Here is a 22,137-nt window from a genome sequence, read left to right on the forward strand (position 1 = left end):
GTGGATTAAGAAGTCTGGTAACTGCCACAGCTCACTGATTCAGGGCTCTAGGGCCTGTTCCAGCCTGCTGCTGGTCTGGTTGGTCCTGCCGGGGCATGCTGAGCTCCACTCCCCTCTGCTCCATGCGTGATAGACCTCATCCAGTGACCATCCAGGCTGTCCTGGGCTGGAGCCCTGCTTCCCTCTGCTATTTTGTGGGTTCTGCAGTTCCAGAATTTTTTCAGAGCCATTTTTTATAGTTTTTTGGAGGGACCTGGCAGGGAGCTCATGCTAGTCCCTGCTTTTCAGCCGCCATCTTGGCTCCACCCCCGGAAGTTGCCGAGTTTATATTCTAATAGAGGAAAATAATACACATATGGGAACTGGAGGTCAGAGAAGGGTGTTTTGGTCAGAGATATCACAGGGATTGTAAATGTAGTCATAAGATGATTAATCAACTCCTCCTTTCCAAGATTTGACTACTATTCCCAGAGCTGATGGTGGAATTTGTGGGGACAAAAGGGGAAAGATACTCACATAGTCTCCTGCCGGGGAGGATAGTGTCCTGAATCAGGGCTAGCTGGGGTGGAAGCTCAACAGTCAGAAGCCTAGGACCCCAGGGAGGAAGCTGGTGTACCTGCTGGGGGATGGAAGCTGGAGTGTATAGCATGAAGATGGCTGGGAAGATGATTCTGAAGGTCTTTGTCTCACCCAAGTCTCTATGTAGGGGAGGTTTTTGTTTATATACCCAGCGATTGTCATAGGATCATAAATTGAGACCTGAAAGGGAACTTGAAGGTCATCAAGGCCCAACCCCTCCTCATTTTACAGATGAGGAAACCGAGACTGAAAGAGGTTAAATGTCTTGCCTGTGGTCACAAAATTATTTAATGTCTAAGGCAGGATTTCAACTCAGTTCTTGTTTCCAAACACCCTCTGCCTCAAGTTTTAAAAAGAAAAACTGGATGCCTTGAATTATTGACAAGATGAGTAAAGCAGGTCTAGAGAACACTAAATTTTTATAAAGTAGCTTTTTCTGACACATTTGAAAGTCTGTATCATCTACTGTGAATAAGATGTAACCACCAGTTAGAATTCAAGGACAAGCAGGCCCAAGGGAATTCTTGCTATGAGCTTTGTGATTTGCTAGAATTTATGTCAACATAGTTAATCTGATATTATACCACATTTGCAAGTTGGCTTTGTGATATCTAATGAATGCTTAGAGGCTCTGAGTGGTTAAGGACCCAGTTCACACTCACATGAATGTGTAGGGTAAAACGGACTCCTTGGAGCTACGAAGTGCTCGACATGTGGGTTGAAGATTTATAGAAATGTTAGAAAAGGCCCTCCGGGGACCTGGAACTTCTTGGATGATGGCCCTATCACTCCTGAAATAGTGTTCACTGTTTGTAGGACACGCTTGACACAAAAGACATTCAAATGAAGAACATCAAAGTGAACTTGCCTTTTTCAGTTTTTACTTAGAAGGTCAGTCCTTTCTCTCAGTCCTATAATTTGTTGGCAGCCATGAATAATGCTTCAGAAATAGGAGGTGTGCTGCAGAGCAAAAGCCATCAGCCAATGGTAGAATCCTGGTTGATAGTGAGAATATCTCGAAGGGAGCCTGAGGGTGGTGCAGAAACAGCCAGCAGTGTGTCTGAAGCCTGCAGTAACTAGGAGTCTACATACACTTATCAATTCAATTGAGCAAACAGTTATTAAACCTAGCATGTACCTAGCATTGTAGTAGGCAGCTTGCAGGAGTGATGCAAAAATGAATATAGAACCTTATGGTGCTTATATACAAGTAATTACTGTATACATGATAAAAAATATTCATATATATAATATACAAATAATTACAATAGAAAATGGAACATAATGTGTGTATAAGAGAGCTGGGAGGAATCCAAGAGAGAGAAGATTATTTCTGACTGAAGATGGAGGATGGGGGAAGGGAAGGCTGTGGATTAGGGAAGGCTTCATGGAGGAGATGATGTATTAGGTTCTATCTAAAATTATCTCATATTTATTTTTAATCTCTAGCCATGTTTGCATATGTTGCCTATCCCAACTAAACTGTAAGTTCCTTGAAGGTAGAGACTTTCATTTTTATCTTTGATTGCATATGGTAGGTGTTTAGTAAATTCTTGGTGATTGATTGATTAGGTAGGCCTTGGAGAACAGATAAGATTTTAACAGGTTGAGATAGAGATTGAAGTGCTAGGTATGTAATTTTCAAAGAAACTTTTTTTAAGGGTTCACATAAAATTGTGACTACCAGATTCAAATAGCAACAGTCTACTAAACCATACATAAGGATCCCTAGGGTCTGCATATTGACTTAGAAAACCACATATTAACATTATCTGTGTTCTATTGTATTTTTATCTATTTTTGTCAAATATTTTCTAACCACATTTTAAATTGGCTCAGGCCACAGTGGGAAGTGTTGTAAGCTGCATGTTTGACACCTCTGAAACATTAGAAGTGAAGTAAAGCATACTTCAGGGAAGTAGATGAAAAACTTAAGATGTAACAATTTAAATTCTTTTTAAAAGTGATCTCTCCTAATTATCAGTGGAAATGAGTAAAGGGAAGAAAACATCATTTTGAGACCTAAACCTCATCAAAAAGCAGATAATTTAGCATTATGCAGTGTATATGTAACTTAATAGTGATGTAGTGTGGATCCCCCATGTAAATTAATCTATATTGCTACAGCAGTCCTTTAGTAATAAGATCTGTCCCTTTCTCATTTAATATTTTGAAATGTCTTTTAGACATTTTAGTCTTTTAGGGGAAAATGTGTACCATTTTATCCAATCAAGCAATTGGGGGGGGGGTGGGGGCAATTAGAGTGAAATGACTTGCCCAAGGTCACACAGCTACTAAGTGTCTGAGGTCAAATTTGAACTCAGGGACTTCTGACTTCAAGGCTATCCAGACAAATTGTTTAACCCCCTTGTGGACTGAATTGTTTTACAAATTTATAGTTAGCAGCTAATAGCCCCAGAAAGTAAGAGTGAATGGAATCCTTCATGTATATCGTTTAGCATGACTAGTTAACTCAGTGGTTATATAGCACATTGTTAACTAAGCCAATATCATTAGTTTGATGCCCATAGGTACCAGGGGTTATTTCCCTTTATTTAGTTGCTGGTTACAAGGGGATGCCAGGTAGGTGGATTGGTACAAATCCATCAGCAATCTGGGAGAAGAGAGGGAGAAGACAAGAAATAACTTACTCTAACATTAGGTTAGTGGCATCATCTTCATATCTGCAAACACATTTAAAGTCTACTTTAAAAGAGATTTCTTAAAAATTATAATCCTTTATTTTATCAGTTTAATCATAAAACTGTGACCCACCCCTCCCCCACTGAAGTATTAGAAATTTTTGTATCTCTCACATGAAATGTGAAATCTCTATTAATGGTAGGACAGTGGTTCTCAAAGTGTGGTCTGAGGACCCCTGAAAGTTCTTCATAGCAAAGACATTGTTTACCTATTAAAATACTCCTTGATTTTCCAACTAGAAAGACAGATTTTCTTTATATATTTCAACCAAAACAACATTGCAACACATTGAATGCAGAAGTAGAAATGCATTAGAATGAAGAATCCAACTGTCTTCAAGTAAGTCAAACATGACAGAGATTTGCGAAAATATGAAAAATTGAATTACCCTTCCTATTAATTTTTTCATTTAAAAATGTATTTTTCCAAAAAGTGATATTTTTATTAAGATGTAATAGATTTATCATTATTTTAAATGAACTGATGAATAAGTATTTTAAAATTTTATCAGTTTTAATTTCTAGTTCAGTAAAGTGGCACAGTGGATAGAGTGCTGGGCCTGGAGTCAGGAAGATTCATCTTCCTGAGTTCAAACCTGGCCTTAGACATTTATTAACTGTGTGACTTTGGGCAAGTCCCTTAACCCTGTTTTGCCTCAGTTTCCTCATCTGTAAAATGAGCTAGAGAAGGAATTGGCAAACCACTCTAGTATCTTTGCCAAGAAAACCCCAAATGGGATCATAAAGAGTCGGACACCATTGAAAGGACTGAATGACAACAACAACAAAACATTGGTAGCTATAGCCCACATAAACTGAATCCCTTTGGGCTCCTCAAGAATTTTTACAAGTGTAAAGAGTCCTGAGACCAAAGAGTTTGAGAATCATAGAGCCTTTAGGTTGTTATTGTCTTAGATATCCATAACTACCCCCACCTTCTACTCCACCACTCAGTTATAAAGAGAAATGTACCTATGTATATTCACTCTATTAATTTTTCATAAACTCTAAATGAAGAATGCTTCATAGGTGCTCTAGGAACAAGTATTCATGATTACATTCATATTTGCATTTATTTAGATGTATTTGGATAAAAAAGGAAGGTCTCCAGCCATCACCCAATGCTACTCCAAGGGTACTTAACATAATTGGGTTAAGGAATAAAATGAAAAATGAAAGAGGGAACTGACTCTGCAGCTTATATGGTTACCAGTAAGCAAGCCACAGCAAATATGTTGAGAATCAACAGTATATTTGGCACGACATTAGACATTTGAGAAGAAACAGTCATTTGGTTTACTATACTTATCAAATATGTATTTATGAAACTGGACACAAAATTACATAATGTCAAATAAGATGGAATGATGATAATGCTTTACATTTCTATGACACTTTATAGTTTGCAAAGGACTTTCACAAATATCTCATTTGGTAATTTTGTACCTCACCGACACAAAAGAATGAACTCTACACTTGGAAAGAGTTATTTGTTTGTTTGGTTTTTTAATAGATACCCTGAATTCCTCAGTTAATACCAAAGGAAAACTCCTGCATATCAGAAATAACACAATATTTGGAAAATATAAAGTGTTAGCTATTACAAATATGAGGAATTTTAATAATAATAATTTAGTTTCCTTTTTTGTGACAAATAGAAATGTTTTCTTACCACTCAAGCAGTGTTTGTTATTAAAGAAAACTATGAGTAAATTCTGCAGTATGGAGGTGCTGCTTAGGAGTGAAAGAATCATCAAAAGTCAGATTTAGAAGACTTATCTAGTTAAACTCTAGTGTATGTTTAAACCATTCCTCTTCTTATGCCTCGGTGCTTTAATGACTCTGTGATTTTTGTCTGTGAGAATGTGCCCTCCATTGCCATAGGTCTCAACACATCCGTGCTTGTGCCATGTTCTCCCATAAAACCTTACATTTAGTTTATACCCAATATTTTAGACTTTAAGTCTTTTTTCCATTTTGTGGGTATCAGTAAAGCACTTGGGTTATCCATCTGTTATCTTTTTCTATCAACATATTTTGGATATTGCTTCGATTATATTCCTTATACCAATTCTTCAGCATAGGTTATTTTTGGAAATATACTCTAGCTTACTAGTGCCCACTATGCATTTATCTGTCTATGTTTTTTGGCCACACACAACTTTGATGACTTGTTGACTATGCTATTCCAAAATTCGCAGTCATATAGCATTGCCAGGAGATACTTCATGCTGAAAAGATGAGTTGCACACAGTAATTGTTAAAAATAAGATTGTTTCCCAAATGGAACCTACTCTTCTTTCTTCCTCCTAGTTAATTCTGTACTCAGTTCAGTTTCTCTTGTCAGTGCCTATTCCAAATATACATAATGATCTATTAACTCTAGCTATCCAACTGCATGATTTGAATGATAGGTATTTTGCATCCATTTAGTTTTTCATGTATGAGTTGTCAGGCTACTCACTTTTGAATATTTGTGGATTTCATTGAGACTCTGTAGTATTTCCTTTCATAGCTTGATTAATTTTAGATTCTGCCTCTCATATCTCTACTGCTACTGACAGAAGACCTAGGTTACTCTCAAAATAAATCTGAATTTGAAAATACAGTCTCTTTGTTTTTATGAAATTCTATGGAGTGAGAGTCCAGCATACATTGTAGGGAATGTTGCTTGTTTATTCACATATTACATTGGTTTTTAGTGACTATGGGGCACTATTTTGGTGAGAGATAGCCAAGAGAAGTATTAAGAGCATCAGTGGAATAAGGAAGATGTGGGACTAAGTAATACCTTTAATACATACTAGGTCCATAGTGTGATGCTGGGAACATAACAAGTGCCTAAGTGGTTGATTGATTGATACTATCTTTATAATGATAGGCAAGTCACTTAATCTCTCAGTGCTACAAGCAACTCTCTAAAATTATAAATTACAGGTGAAAACTTAATCTGCATAGGTGGAGGGAGTTTCCATATGTTGATAAAATCATGGGTCCCAGCCAAAAAAGACTATTTTAATTGTAAATCTTGTTATGGAATTGCAATGCTAGCTGCTAATAAAGAATATGTGATGGCTTTTACAGATAAACCTTCCTGAACAGGAGGCTCAGTTTGCACACATCAGAATCTAGGCTATCTTACCATAACTTGTTTTTAGCAGGAGATGAGGAAGACAGGAAGGAAAGCAAAAGATGGCTCTCCATGTTGATGATTCATGATCAAGACTCAGTTGTATTTGCTATCCCAATCCATTAAATAGCATTCATTAAGCATTTATTATTTACTGTATGCTAGGCACCATGCTAAGTGCTGGTGATACAAGGCAAAAATCGTTCCTACTTTCAAGGAACTCACACTCACACAAATTGGGGATGGCCTCAGAGGGAAGGCACTAAGATTAAAAATGACTAGGAAAGACTTCTTGCAGAAGGTAGGACTTTAGGAAGCCAGGGAAGCTAGGAGGAGGAAAAAAAAGTGGGAGAGAGTTTCATGCATGGGGACAGTCAAGGAAAATATTCAAAGTAGGTAGATAGAGCGCCCTATGGAAAGAACAATAAGGAGGCTAGAGTCAATGGATCATAAATTACATGGAGGGGAGTAAAGAGTTAGAAGATTGGAAAGGTAATAAAGGACCAGGCTATAAAGGGCTTTAAAAGCCAAAGAGGATTTTATATTTGATCCTGAAGGTAATAGGGAGCCACTGGAGTTGATTGTGTCAGGGAAGGCGAATGATGTTGTCAAACTTGTGCTGTAGGAAGATCAATTTGACAGCTGAAAGGATGATGAATTGGAGTGGAGAGAGTTTTAAGGCAGGGAAACCAACTGAAGGAATATTGCAATAGTCTAGGCATGAGGGAATGACAACCTGGGCCAATTAGGTGGCAGTGTCAGAAGAGAGAGAGAAGGGGATGTCTATAAGAGATGTTACAAAGATAGGGATGACAAGACTTGACCAACTGATTGAATATGGGGAGTGAGAGTGAGGAGTTGAGCATCACACCTAGGTGGTGAACCTTGGCGACTGGGAGGATGGTAGAACCTCCAACAGGAATAGAATAGTAATACCTCACATTTCTGTAGCACTTTCAATTTCCATTAGAATATTAGCTCTTTGAGGGCAAGGACTATCGATCTCTTTGTTTTTGTATTCCTAGTGGTTCACATAGTACCTGGCACATAGTAAGTGCTTAGTAAATGCTTGGTAACTTGACTTAATCTGAGGATGAGGGGAGGGTTTGGGGGGAAAAGATGAGTCAGTTTTAGACATGCTGATTTTAAGATGTCTACAGGATATCTAGTTTGAGATGTCTAATAGGAAGCTGGAGATGTGAGACTGAAATCAGGAGATAAGTTAGGGCTGAACAAGTAGATCTGGGTCAGATCCTCTAAGAGGGTCTATGATAGAGCCTTGGGGGATCTCCAGGGTTAGCAGGCATGAGGTAGATGAATATCCAGCAAAGAAAATGGGAAGAGAGGTCAGACAGGTAGTAGGAGAACAAGGAGGGAGCAGTGTCATGAAAACCTAGAGAGGAGAGATTATTAAGAAGAGAGTGAAGGACAGTGTCAAAGGCTGCTAAGAGGTCAACAACACTCACTCATATAATTCATTTACAAGCTTGTGTGTTACTACTGAATTCCCTGAAGTCAGACTCCATCTACCCCAAGGTGCCCTGGTTTTGAGTGAGTAGCATTAAGGACAATGCTGATAGCAATTCTCATACTTTATAATTAAAACAAACCAGAATTCACCACCAGAATCAATTGTTGGCATTAAGATGGCAAAGAATCACCTATCATCTGGTATATTCTACTGAAGCCTTCTTTGTGAAAGCTTGAAAATTAGCATAACATTCCTGCAAGTGGCAGAGTAAAATGAAAACCTCGAGCAGACTGGGTGTGGTATTTAAGACCCAATTCTGAGCCACTTGGGTGCAAGCTGATAAACTTGATTTCTCAGAGGGAGTGTCACAAGGAAGAGGCTGTATCTTCTTCCACAATAAGTAAGAGAGAGAGAGAAAGAGAAATGGAGGGGGGAGGAGAGAGATGCGTGTTTCTTGGGCGGTAGAGCATGAATAAATCACAGTTTCTGCCTTCATGAGACTGATCTTTAGGCCAGCTAAATTATCAAATAGCTTCTCAGTCCGATCCTGTGCTCCCCTCATCAAATGGTTTTAAAACCATTTAAGCCACATCCTTGAGAGTAAGATGGAAAATAAATATTAAGTAGTGGCCAAGTGATTTGGATTCCTGTCAGCACTTAGCCTTTCGAATGTCTGCTTGTCAATTTGAGAAAGTTTTCTCTCACTTCCCCACTAGTAATAGGTTGCCAATTTCCTTTTTATATCTAAAGTGCAAGGAGATCTTTTTAACCTTACCTCTTCTGAAAATGATAGTGATTTTAGATGAGTAAAGAAGTTAACTATTTCTTTGAAGCCAGGTCATTTCTAAATATAATCTGTCATTTGACTTGAGGCTGATGGAGGTTCTTCTACTTTCTTTATCCAATGAGCAGAAGTGATATTTTTAAACATGCTTATTTTGTGTGTGTTCCTGCTGTTGTCAGTATGAGTCTGACTGACCCTGTGGAAGAAGTGGGTAAAAAAGAAAAGAAAAGAAAAAAAGGTTCTGAGAAATCTGTTCATTTAGTGTGGATGTGCTGGCAAAAGAAAAACAGATTAAAAAAAACAATTGCTTTTATCAGCTTCAGAAGACAAAAGCATCTGAGAAGAAAGCATAAGAAGGAAAAAGGAATATCTGAAAATAACACATTTTAATTTTTTTTTAAAAAGTCTCTTCCTGAGCCTCTATCTGATTGTTTACTGTCTCAGGGAGGGGGAAGGGAAGGGAGGAAAGGAGGAATAGAATTTGGAACTCAAAGCTTTTTTAAAAAAAAAAAGTTAAATTGTTCTAACATGTAATTGGGGGGAAAAATAAAATATATTAAATTTTAAAAAAAGAAAACAGGGGGAAAAAATGCCTCTCCCAAAGAAACATATTACATAAATGAACAAGACTTGGCCAGAAATTCAAGGTTAAACTTACCTCTGTTTCCTTGGACTCCTGGTTTAGTGGGTATTAATTCAATCCTTAAGTCTCCCAAGGAACAGACTTTTGGGAACCATGAGCATCCAGTCATTTATTATGTACCTAGTATTGCACTGGGCATTGTGGGAAGTCAAACAGAGAGATCTCAAGGTTTCCCTGGAGGAAAATTTCAGACTGTAGAGACAAAGAAAACATATTCACATAGTAGAAGTAGGAAACAGTTATAAAGCAGTGAATGAACTAGTACAAAAATACAGATAGTAAAACACTTCCTAGTAAGAATGGGATTTTTACTAGTATGGAAAAACCTGTATAGCAGATCTCATCCTTGCCTTGGAACACATTGTAGTTCCTATTATTGTATAAAACACATACAAATGCTGAAGGGACTCATCAGAATATAGTCATGATAGTTTTTTTTTTTAATAAAAAGCAGTGACTAAGGCAAGGATTCTCTACACTTGAGAGATGTTGTAAAGTTATGTAATTTTCTCCTTTGTCTGAAAACTTTGAAAGGCACAAACTTTCAAATGTTCAGTGATTTGGGGTGGGGGTGGGGCATAGCTAGGGAATCCAAATGTTAGAGCCTCATTTTTCACAAGAAACGCCAGATTGGTCCTAAGATTGTCTGCTTTAGAAATAACACCTCAAGCGGGAAGCAAGTGAAATTTAGGTCAAGGACCACGAATTGCCAGGAACACCCAGTATTGCCAGTGGCAACTTTGCTTGTACAATAAGGGAAAAGTTTTCTGGATGAGCCCTAATTGTTTTTCTGTTCTGCAGAACTAATTTACTTAATTCTGTTCTGTCAACTTGACATTGAAGTGCTCTGTATATATTCCAAGTTATGATCTATGTGGATATCAAGCAGAATCCATGTTCTGTTTGCCTTCTTTGGAGACCACTTTGTACTAGGTACACAACATGAATGTTCTACTTGACAGCTACTGGCAAACTTAAGTTTCTGGGGGGTATGCCTATGTTTATGCATAGGGATGCCAGGAAGTCTTGGATGTGACATTGTTCGCAAGATGATGGGAGATGATCCCAGCCATGGTTTTTATTCAGCCAGGGACTTAGAGTGTAATAATTGAGTACCTGGCCCAAAAAAAAAAAATCAGGCTCCCTGCCTGGAGCCCTTTCTCTTGACTGAATCCTCCTCTGCTTGTGCAAGCAAAACTCCATCCCTCCTCCCACCCTGCTGCTGCCTCCGCTGCCACTGCCACCAGTACCACTGCTGCTGCTGCTCTGGGAAGGAAAGGAGCTGCCCAGGTTCACTCTGCGTTTGAGTTCCCAGGAGCTGGCATTCCGGCAAGCTGCTGCTTTGCAGCTGGGGGAGACAGAGACGCTCCCAGCCCTCCTCTGATTAGGATATGTCAGGGTTGTCAGGGCAACTGTTAACGGTGGCGTATCATATTTTCCCCTCTTGTGTTGCGTGCTGAATATTTTAGTGTGCTGTAGCTGGAAGAAGATTGGAAAAGGGTGCTGCAGCAGGAAAGAGGATCTGATTGAACAGGTTAGGCAGTGGAGAGAGGCATCGGACCGATGCACTGTGCCTTTAATCAGGGCTTTCCTTGAGAGTGCAGGGATGGGTGAATGCGGAGAGTGAGTGGGAGTGGGAAGGGGCTCGTGAGGGAGGTGGGGTGGGGGGAACCGCAGGCCCTCCGCTGCCGAGCCCATGGTAGTGTTTGTCAGCTGTTTGCACACTGTTTGCCCGTAGGGGATCTATTACAAGTGCTCAAATGATCTGGCCGCTTAGGAGCTAGCAGCTTCACCCTGGCTGCAATTACATAAACATATATTTTTAATAACAAACAAACAAACAAAACCCCCAAGTGGCAGCGACATGCCTGGATCAGCTACTGCTATCCGACAAGAGAGGTTGAAGAAGACCGGTTCAAGGCCAAATCCCCCTGGTTTATTCACCATTAATGAGGAAGAGGAACAGCAAAAGAATGGAAATTCCAGAAGACTGAAAGGTATGCATTAGCTCTCTATACAGTTCGGTCAGGTTGTGTACAGTACATTCCTGCTACACTGCCCAAGGCATGCTTTGCCCACTGTACTTACACTGCATGCTGCACGGGGTAGTGTTTATGACCTAGCGGGATATAGTTTGCCAGCGGACATTTCCACACTATGTACATTTTTTTTAAATTTGGGAAGTGAGTACCTCTCCTCCTTCTTCCCTCCCCCTTTGATTTTGTAGGTTTCAGATGAGCCACTTTGTTGAACAAAGCCACCTTCTTTGCTCTCTGTGCTTTGAGACCCTTATTTTCCACACGGGTCTCCACTGATGGCTAATAATTGCACCATCAGTGTCTGGAGGAGGTAATTTAAGTTGTCAAGGTTTGAAATAAGCAGGTCCCCACTTTCTTTAGAGGGATCAGATGATTTCTGTATTGTTTTAAGGAGGGGAGTTTTAGGTAGAAGAATGGGGATTTGGAGTTTGTGGCATAATGAATTCAACCTTACCTGGGCAAAGGATGGAAGGATAGTATGCTATGTTTCTATACTGAAGTGTGCATTAAGAGTGGGAAAAAGAAAATGCCATGAGCGAGGGGATGGGGAAGGGCTGAGGGCAGTTAGTGGGGCAGCAGAGGGATGGTAGTAGTAAGAATATTTAACTTTTTTCAAAGAATGTTTTTATTTTATTTTTTCTCAATCACATGTAAAAATTTAATATTCATTTAAAACAAAATTTTATTTCCAAATTTCTTCCTTTTCTCCACCTCCCCTCCCCCTTGAAAAGGCAGGCTCTTTGATATAGATTATACATGTGCAGTCAGAGCATTTAACTTTTGAGGATAACCTTGTTTCTAAATGTTTTTCTCGAAGGTAAAATAAGCTAAGAGTGTGTATGCATATATGTATATATGGGTCAAGGAGGAGGGTTTGCCGCTCTTTACATAATGATGGAATATAACAGAAGCTCACCCAGCCAGTTGAGTCACTGTGTACTGCATCATGTACAGCCCTGTCTTACAGCTAGGACTCCTAGAGTTTTAATTACCACATAGAGAAGGCAGCATTTCAGAATTGTGACTCCCATTCTTGAGTTTGAAGTTTTTAGCATGTTAGCTCTCCGCTCTGCTTCCCAACCAATTTGTAATGCTTCTTCCTCTGACTACATTAGGGATTGATTGTCTTTTGGGATTCCTCCCTCTGGCATTACCCTCAAGCCCCCCAGCTCTTTGTAGCAATTAGTGTACTATGTATTGTTCTGTCCCTGAGTTACCACATTTTCTTCTCATACTTACAGGGAAGAAACCTAGAGGTCTGGTGGGAAAGTATTTAAGCGGTAGGAGACTAAATGCTTAATCAGGACCCCATGTCTGAGGACTAGTGATTTTTCTGGTGCTGGAATGAATTGTAATCTAGTTTACAATAAGACTCTGCTTTTTGCATTAGCACCGATGATTTTTAGCCCTTCATTTTAATCTCATTCAGTGTGTTCCTGTAACATATAATCTTATTACTATAGTCATTCTTATTTAATATCTGGCATGGTTTTATCTGGGGACTGCCTCTTAATCTCTTTGCAGAATGACCTTAGTGATTTAACACTACTGTGAACAGAAGTTTGTTTATTTTCAGTCCCCTTGTTTGCCCAGGAGTTAGCAACATATTCTAGTTCAAATGGCTGTTGACAATGAACTAACCCTTTAAACTGTATTAGCAAATCATCTGGTCACCTGGGAGTTGGTGACTTTCAATATTAACGATCATGTGGATTTCATGGGATTGTTCTCATGGGTCTTTTTTAGAAGCATTCTTCTGATTTGTGGCGATTTTCCTTTGTGTGGGTGGGACAGTGGTTCATGAGAATAGCACTTTTCATTCTTACTACTGTATTACCCTTTTCTGTAGATTTTTTTCTTCCTCTTTGATACCCTCCCTCATCACTCTTTATCCATCTAATTTGAAGGGCAAAGAATGAGAATGTTAAAAAAAGAAAACTACTTTCTACAAATATATCCTCTTTGCATTGATCAATTTACTCTAGTGGTTTAGGGAAATAAATAAGAGACTTTAGTGGGAGTGATGGGGGTGTGCAGAATCTCTGATCTTGTCCACTTCTTCCTCTCCTCTCCCCCAAAGAGATGGAAATCCCCTGTGCTGGCAAAGGATCTCATACCTTTTCTTGCTCATTACAAGCTGGACCCCTTCTGACGTGGTCTGTAAATGTCTTACAATGACTTATGCCAGCAGATCTTTGAGTGAGAGTAGAGAGAAAAGGTCTTTAGTATCTTAACTAATTAAAGATGGGTACTCTGCATTCTTAAGAGAAACAACTGATATTAGTCTAAGACCAAGTTTCTGATCATAACTATAGGAAAGAGCTTGTTTGCTAGACCGTGGAGAAATGACTTTATGAACTCTGGCATCTCCACTAAAAATATTCCTGTCTTCACTGGCACTCAGCAAAGCTCTGCCCCTAGATAATTGACATAGGATCATGGGATCAAAGATCTAGAGCTGGAAGGCACTTTGGGGGTCATTTAGTTCAACTGTCTCATTTTACAGATGAAGAAACTGAGGATCAGAGAGATGAAGTGACTTGTTACTTTGCAGAAGGGTAAACTCTAAATCAGTGAGTTACCTGACCCTACGACAATAGTCTGGTGGAAAATTTCAAATATTTCCTTCTCCAGTTTGTGGCTGCTACTTGACAGACAAGTTTTTTTTTTTTTTTTTTGTTGTTGGTTTGTTTTCTTTTTAATTCCCTGCTAGCTAGCTATTACCTGTACCTTTCCTCTGCAGCTCTTATAGGATGTTTGAGTTCTCAGTGATAATTCTCAAAACAACAGACCCAGATAACCTGATGGGACGTTTTCTGTGTGCCATTATTAAGATTAGTGATCAAAAACTTGTTTTCTTTTCTATCAATTTCCCAGCCTAGTCAGACAATCATGTCTAAACCTAGTTTTCATGACTGATATCTCTTTGCACTATCAGTCCTGGGAAGAAAGAGTCAGGATAACGAAATTGAAAATGCTAAAGGGCTTCTATCCAGGGATACATTGTGTGTCTGTTTTAATGATGAATTGTAGCTTTCCCAGGTAGCCTAAATGAAAGGTAACTGCTTAGAATGAATTTTAAAAAGGAATGCTTGTACTAGCTTCAGGGCCCTGCAACTGGCTGGCCTTAAAGGTACCTATCTCTGCTTAAGGATTGAAACTGGATCTTTGATTTCAGTGACCTAAAGAACTTCCTGAACTCCCTTGTAGAGGAAATTCCCACTACCAATGCAAATGGCCATGGTCTTTGTACCTTATGGTCTTAGAGTCTTGCCCAGTGAGCAGTTGAGTGACTTGCCCAAGGTCTCACAGCTAGTATAAGTCAGAGGCAGCAAGTCTTTCTGTACCTGATACTGACTCTGTCTACTATGCTATATACCATCTTTCATTTTTAATTCATGGTGTCTTTTAGGGTGACTTGATATAATTTTGATACATGTTTTTGTAGAGGCTGCCTTAATTCTGGAATGAGAATTAGTTCTACCATGCAAGGCAATAAATATGTAAATATTTCTGTCTTTCTTTTTCAAAAGAATCCCTTCTCAGAGATCCATGATTTCATCACTGTGGATATATCCTCCACCAATGTAGATTACACCCTTTTTCTTCCATTAGTCTACAATTTCATGAGTTTCCCTGGCCCGAAAGATTCATTAGCTTGTCAGGATAAGCCACTTTGAACTTAACTGGACTGTTCCTCAGACTACAACACCCACAATCCATCACTGTACTTGTACTCAATTTGGTTTAGGACCTAGGTATTCTGCAGCTGTAGCCTTGGTGAACTCAACTCACCCTGAGCAGTAATGAAGAGTCAAAAAAGGACTCTAGCATATTTTTTTTAATCATATGACATTTAAAATAGCAACAGTTTTGAGTTAATGCATTGGAGCCTTGTTATTGTGCTTTTTTGGGGAGGAGAGGGGGAAAGGCTCGATATAGCCTAACTTGGGGCTCACAGCCTTATGGGTGTTTTTTTTGGCATTTGATTAATTTTGGATAAATTGCAGGGTGGTCCTGACCAACTATGAATTCTAACGTGGGAGATGTGGCTTATAAAATGAATAGACTCTTTTGAGCACTTGTAAACTAGATCATAAGACTTTGGAGGGCAGGGACTTGAGGGTTGTTCATTAATCTTTGTATTTCACACAGTTGTTTCTTGAATCAAATCAAGCAAATTGATCAGAACTCATGCCTCCATGTGAATGTTGTCTTTCAGAGTAGTCACTTTGTAAGGTTTCATTCTCGATCCAGTCATGCTGCCATTACTTAGAATATTTCTTTGTATCTTGTTTTGGATTGGCTTACAGAGTGAGCTGCACAAGAGATTCATTTGATTCGACATTTATTAAGTGCCTACTGTGTGCCAGTGTCTGAGTCATGGTTTAGTCTGGTGTAGTGGATAACTCAGAACCTGAGGTTTCAAATAATCAATACCTTTAACAAAACATTAAAATACCCCCCAGATGAAACCAGTCCTCAAGGTGATTAAAAAGCAACCAGGTAACAGTCACCCGTCCAGAAGTTAAAAGCAAAGGACAAGGAAGTTCCCTGGGGGTCTTTAAAGCTTCCTCTAGAATACTAGAGCTCAGTTCCTTGCCCTAAGAGCCTATAAATAGTCACTGCCATCAAGCAGCTTAGATTTTACTATTTTTTATTGATTGATTTTTGGTATAGGAATTCCCTGATCTGAAAGTTCCCTCCTCAGCTACATATCACAACTTTTCTGTAACTTAGAGTTGTGAAGAGTCTCTGGGGTACCAAAAGGTTGCAATTTACCCATAATCACGCAGGTAGTATGTGTCAGAGGCAGACCTTGAACTCTGGTCTTCTTGACTTTAAGGCCCAGGTAGCGCTATACCGTGCTAGGCTGCCTACCGTCCCATCTAATAATGATCACCAACATTTATATAGCGCTTACTATGGTGCCAAGCCCTGTGCTATGCACTTTATAATTATTATATCATTTATTCCTCACAACAGCCAATATCCCCATTTTACAGATAAGGAAATTGCCGCAAACAGAGTCAAAGTGACTGCCCAAGGTCACCCAGATAGTAAATGGACAAGGCCAGATCTGAACTCAGGTCTTCTTCCTGACTCCAGGCCCAGAACTCTATCCACTCAGCCACTTAGATGCCCCAATCTATTTTTTTTCCTCATAATAATAGGGCCCAAATTGACGGCCTATCATATTTGCCAGCATTGTCTTTGAATGGCTTTTGGCTGTTTTTGAAGATCAAAGCCATTTTCAAGGGATGAAAATTGACCATTCTTGAGCTTATATAAGTAAATATACCCTAGAGAGAAGTTCTGGAAATGTTCTAAGGAATGGGCAATAGTGAGTCTTTTTTTTCTTCTTCTTCTATTATAATGATTTTCAATCTCCTTTGGCAAGCCAATGTGAGTATCACTATTCAAGAGGTGGTAGTAGTTACTATGAGTGCTAATCATTCTGCTTCCCCACCCCACCTTTTTGCTGTCGATCACCTAACTGCTAGTTGGTTTGGGAAGAGAAGCAGAATCCTGCCTCAGGATTGTGGTGAAACATTTCCTGTGAAACTGTAGGTATTCTCTTCTACGTTGTTAAAGTGTTGTATATTTCTGGAACCTGCAGTGACTTTTTTTTTTGGCTCATTCATTGGAAAGGTAGAATTTCTTGCCTGTTAAAGCTTCCAAATGAAATGTTAGCTGCCATTTACCGTTTATATTCCCATTGGACAGGTGATGATCCAGCAACTGTAATGCCCTCTTTGTAAGTCATGGGTCTTTTTTGTTTGCAGAGAGGAGTCTTATGTCAAGAAGTGTGAATACCACTCTAGATTCATTCACACACAACATTTCCTTGTTTCTTTTCTTCTTTTGTCCTGTTGGATTCAGACTATTGTCTGTTTCCAGTGTCCTTATTTGTGCCATTTCAGGAACTAGGTAAAACTTTTTAGCAGGAAGATTTAGCAGCTAATAGACTAAAATTATAATTTTTAAAAGAACAAGAAATTCAATTGATCCATTCTGTGTAAAGGAAATATTGAATCCTACTTGTGAAGAATGATCCAAATATAAATTTAAAAATTTGAATTTACAATCAGATGTTTGATTTAAAGAAAGACAAATACTGTACGGCATATCAGAGATAAGGCTGACACACTGCTATGTTCTAAGAGATGGAGGAGCCATAGTACAACCCAAATTTCTCTACAACATATGTGGCAACCCACTCTTTCCTAGCAGACCTAGTGAGGAAGGACCTGTTCCATCCTAGGACAGCCAGTCTACTATTGGAGAGTTTTAGGTATTAGGAAATTTTTTCCTTACATCAAGCCCAAATATGCTTCTTTGCAACTTCTGGCCATCATGCCTAGCTCTGCCCTCTGGGGCCAAGTTGAACCAATTTACTCCCCCGTCCACATCTCAATCTTTCAGACATTTGAAGATACACATCATGTCCCCTCTAAGCCCTTCCCTTCTCCCCACTAAAATCATCTTCAGTTCCTCCAACAGATCCTATATGATATGATCATTAAGCCTTTTATTATCTTGGTTGTTTTCCTCTGGATGCTCTCCAACTTATCAACATCCTTCCTGAAATTTGGTACCCAGAACTGAATGGAATATTTCAGATGTAGCCTTCACAGGACAGAGGACAGTGGAACCGTCACCCCACCCCCAGCCTCTGGACAGTATTCCTCTCTGTTGTAGCTGAAGATTGCTGATGCAGTGCTTTTTTTCGTGATACTCTATAGCCCTTTGGACTTGTAACGAGCTTGTAGCTCCTAAAATGCTCAGACCTTTGTCAATTAAACTACTGTCTAGCCCAGGGATGGGGAATGTGTGGCCTCAAGGCCACATGTGGCCCTCTAGTTCCTCTGGTGTGGCCCTTTCAAAGTTTCCCCACCCCTGGGCTAGCCATTATCTTCTTATTATGTACTTATAAAGTTGATTTTTGAACCTGACTTCAATTTTACATTTGTTCCTGTTAAATTTCTTCTTATATAGGCTCTCAACAAATATTTGTTGAGTAGATTAGTGAATAACACCCATTTTATTATTTCCTTTCTCTGTTCTAGAAAAGGAAATATTTAGTGAGTTCGAGTGGGGAAGAGGAGGAGGAGGCAGCTGGGTAGCACAGTGGATAGAGGGCTGGGCTTAGAGTCGGAAAGACCTGAGTTCTTATCTGACCTCAGAAACTTACTAGCCGTGTGAGCCTGGGCAGGTCATTTCACCCTATTTGCCTCAGTTTCTTCATCTGTAAAATGAGCTGGAGAAGGAAATGGCAAACTGCTTCAGTATCTTTGCCAAGAAAATCCCAAATGGTGTCTAGGAGGGTCAGACATGACTGAAATGACTAAACAATCAGCAATAATGTGCCAGACCCTGGGCTAAGTGCTTTACAAATATTATCTCAGTTGTTCCTTAGGACAACCCTGTGAGGTGGATGCTATTATCATCCCCACTTTACAGCAAGGAAACTGAGGCAGAGAGCCTGTTAAGTGATTTGCCCAGGGGCACATTTGGTAAGTGTTTGAGGCTATATTTGAACTCGGTTTTTTCCAACTCCAAAAATCCAACACTCTATTCACTGTGCCACTTAACTGCCCTCATGGGGCGGTGTAGGGTTTAACCTGTAGCATAACCAGATTTTTTTGTCTGTGAGCTGCTTTATGGACTTTACTATGCTATAATTAAAGTAAACAACTTTCTTAGACATATGTAGACCTATTTCATTAGTTATACTTGTGGAACCCGAACAGTTATGAGTGCCTCAACACTAGAAACAAATAAGATAATAATGGTTTCCTGAATGATGCCTTGTGGGTCTCATTTACTGGAAGGTTATGGTCTGTACTTGAATGGAATATCCATTTGCACTAAGATCAGCATCTCTCTAAGAAGCAAACTTAAATTAGATTCTCTGTTGCCTTTTTTGGCATGAGGGTAGAGGGAAGAATCTTGCTGATGTTTCTTTACCATTCTTACAGTTAGCAGAAAATGATACCACATATAAAAGGTGACTTTTAATACAATCCATATTTCTTCAAATAATCTTGAGTTTTGACCTTGGTTCCCCCTAGAAACTATCTAGATCCCAGGGCCATCAGTTGTGTTTGGGGTTCTAATTGGATCTGCCAGCTTCCAAGTGTTTTAAACTAAAAGGGAAGGTAGGCACCCCATGCTACTCCAAGACCCAAGTCCATTGGTCTAAAGCAGTAGCATGACTAGAAGTTAGAAAGTAACACTAGACTCTTCAATTCTATTCAACAGGTATTTTTCAAGCATCTTCTGTGTGCAATGCAGGCCCTTTGCTGTGTGCTAGAGGTACAAAGAGAAAAAGAAAATCATCTCTAACTTCAAGCAATGTACATTCTTTTTTGGGGGAAGGGGTACAAAGTATGTGCAAATTAACACAAAGTAGTTTGAAAAGTAGATGCATAACTGGGTGGAATCATGAAAGGCTCCTTGGAGGCTGTGGCAACTGAGCTGTCCTGTGAAGAAAGGCAGGGATTCTAGGAGGTGGAGGACCAAAAGAAGTGATACCTGGTTAGGTGGCTCAGTGGTTTGAGAGATGGGTCTGGAGTCAGGAAGACCTGAGTTCAAATAAGATTCAAACATTTACTAGCTGTGTGATCCTGAGCAAGTCACTTAACCTTTGTTTTCTCATCTGTAAAATGAGGATGATAATAGCTCCTACCTCCCAGGGTCATTTATTGGATCAAATGGGATACTGATTGTAAAGCACTTAGCATACTGCCTGGCACATAGTAAGCTCTATAAATATTAGCTATTATTATTATTATTATTATTGGCAGACAAGACTACCTAGTACCATTGCAGAAACTCCAAAATTCAGGGTTCCGTGGCTTAATCTGTATGGCCCACTAGTTAGCTGCCCTTGCTGAATCACAGAATGTAGAGCTGAAAGCAAATTTTAAAATCTAGTCCAGGAGTTCTTAACCTTTGTATTCTGTCGTGAACCCCTTTGGCAGTCTGGTAAAGTCCGTGGTCCTCTTCTCATTATAGTGTTTTTAAATGTGTAATATAAAATGCATAGAATTAAAAAGGAAACCAAGGAAATTGAAATGTTGTGGTTAAAACTGTAAAAACAAAAAAAAAAACCAAACCAAATTTTTACAAGTCAGGAAGACCTGAGTTCAAATACAGCCTCAAATACTTATCAAATGTGACCCTGGGCAAATCACTTAACAGGCTCTCTGCCTCAGTTTCCTTGTTGTAAAGTGGGGATAATAATAGCATCCACCTCATAGCGTTGTTGTAATGATACAGTAATATATGTGCTTCTTTATTAATACATTAAATTACAAAATAGCACATTAAAAAATACAGGGTATCCCAAAAGTTCTAGTGAAGTTTTAAGCTTTAAGAGCTTAAGACTCTTGGGACATCCTGTATAGTCAAGGTAAAGCTACATTTTATTTTTAAAAAGGATATGACTGTGAAGGCTGTTGTTGCTTGACTTGAATATAATTATGTCAATATTAAAAATAATAAATTATATTGAAATATTAATTAAGATATTAAAACAGTCAGATGGTGCTTGACAAATCAATGCATATGTTATATGGGAGGATATGGGAAAGATGATATATAAAGGGAAGCTAGAGAGGTGAAGTCAATACTTGCTAAGTTGCATGGCTGAAGATGTCCAGGAAGGGTAGGTCAAGGCCTTGAAATGAGCAAGATGGACGAAACTGAGCTATTAAAGCCATTCATCGTGGTAGAGAGAAAAAATGGAGGTGATGGCCCCCGGGGAGTGCAAATGACGTGGCTGGAGATGTCCAGGAAGTTCTTTATCCTAATTCAGTTTCTTACTAATGAAACATCTAGGTATGTAATGTTTAATACTAAAAAACAATATTTAAAGAACAAAAACAGTAGCCAAGAAAACTAGGACAAAGCTGTGGTGTCTGTAAACTTCCAGGATGCTATTGCTCCTCCCAGGGAGTGTTTTCAGTCACACCTACACAGTTGAAATGGATAAACATACACCACCTCCCAACACACACATTCTCTCTCTCTCTCTCTCTCTCTCTCTCTCTCTCTCTCTCTCTCTCTCTCTGTCTCTCTGTCTCTCTGTCTCTCTGTCTCTCTGTCTCTCTCTGTCTCTCTCTCTTCCTTTCTTCCTCTCTTCACTCTCTCTCTCAGGACAAACACCATTTCCCACCTCCTATTTACCCTCAGTAGAAGGAAGGTCATGAAGGGCAGGGAATATTTTTCATTTTGTCTTTGTATATTCATTGCCTAGCACAATGCTGTGCATATCATAGACGCTTAGAAATGGTTTGGATTTTCAGGCCAATGTTATTAGGTATAGACCAAATGTGCTCTGTGTCATGTAGGTTAGTCACCACAACACCCTGTAATTTTGTGATGGTAAATGAAGGGAAAGACATGGCCATTATGTCAGAGCCCAATCCTGCCTCTCCTGCTTGTTGTGTTAAAGGTGATTATGGGAGTGAACCTTTTAAGCCATGGGATTTAGGGAGCTACTAAAACCTTTCTGAGTCTGCTGAGTCTCAGAATACATGCAGCACACCAGCTGTGATTCTTAGCAATCTCGGAAATCAAACCACAAAGAATTGTTTTCACCACTGTTCCAGGTCAGGCAACTTTTTTTGCCTTTGCTTATTTTCTTCTGATCTTTGAATCATATCAAAGTTAGAAGGTTGGGGTTTCAGCCAGTACAATAAGAGAAAATCACAGGACTTAGGTCATACTCATGTTTTTTACTTTAGTTGAATCTCATCCATTCACAGTATCTGCAGTGATT

At 39.3% G+C, this 22,137-nt stretch overlaps 1 protein-coding gene across 6 annotated transcripts in view; it reads left to right on the top strand.

Moving 5' to 3' along the window:
* Positions 1-22,137, top strand: part of MAP7 (microtubule associated protein 7) — a 235,758-nt gene that overhangs the window by 32,964 nt on the left and 180,657 nt on the right. For 4 of the 6 annotated variants that reach the window (XM_036766374.1, XM_036766373.1, XM_036766379.1 and 1 more), the window contains exon 1: positions 10,570-11,306. The exons of the other annotated variants lie outside the window; for them this stretch is intronic. In XM_036766374.1, the coding sequence (XP_036622269.1) occupies positions 11,174-11,306 (133 nt within the window). In that variant the 5' untranslated portion in view covers positions 10,570-11,173. Of the gene's footprint in view, positions 1-10,569; positions 11,307-22,137 lie in introns of those variants that run through there. 6 annotated transcript variants of the gene reach the window in all.

This window comes from Trichosurus vulpecula, chromosome 7 (genome assembly GCF_011100635.1).
Source record: "Trichosurus vulpecula isolate mTriVul1 chromosome 7, mTriVul1.pri, whole genome shotgun sequence".
NCBI classification, from domain to species: Eukaryota; Metazoa; Chordata; class Mammalia; order Diprotodontia; family Phalangeridae; genus Trichosurus; species Trichosurus vulpecula.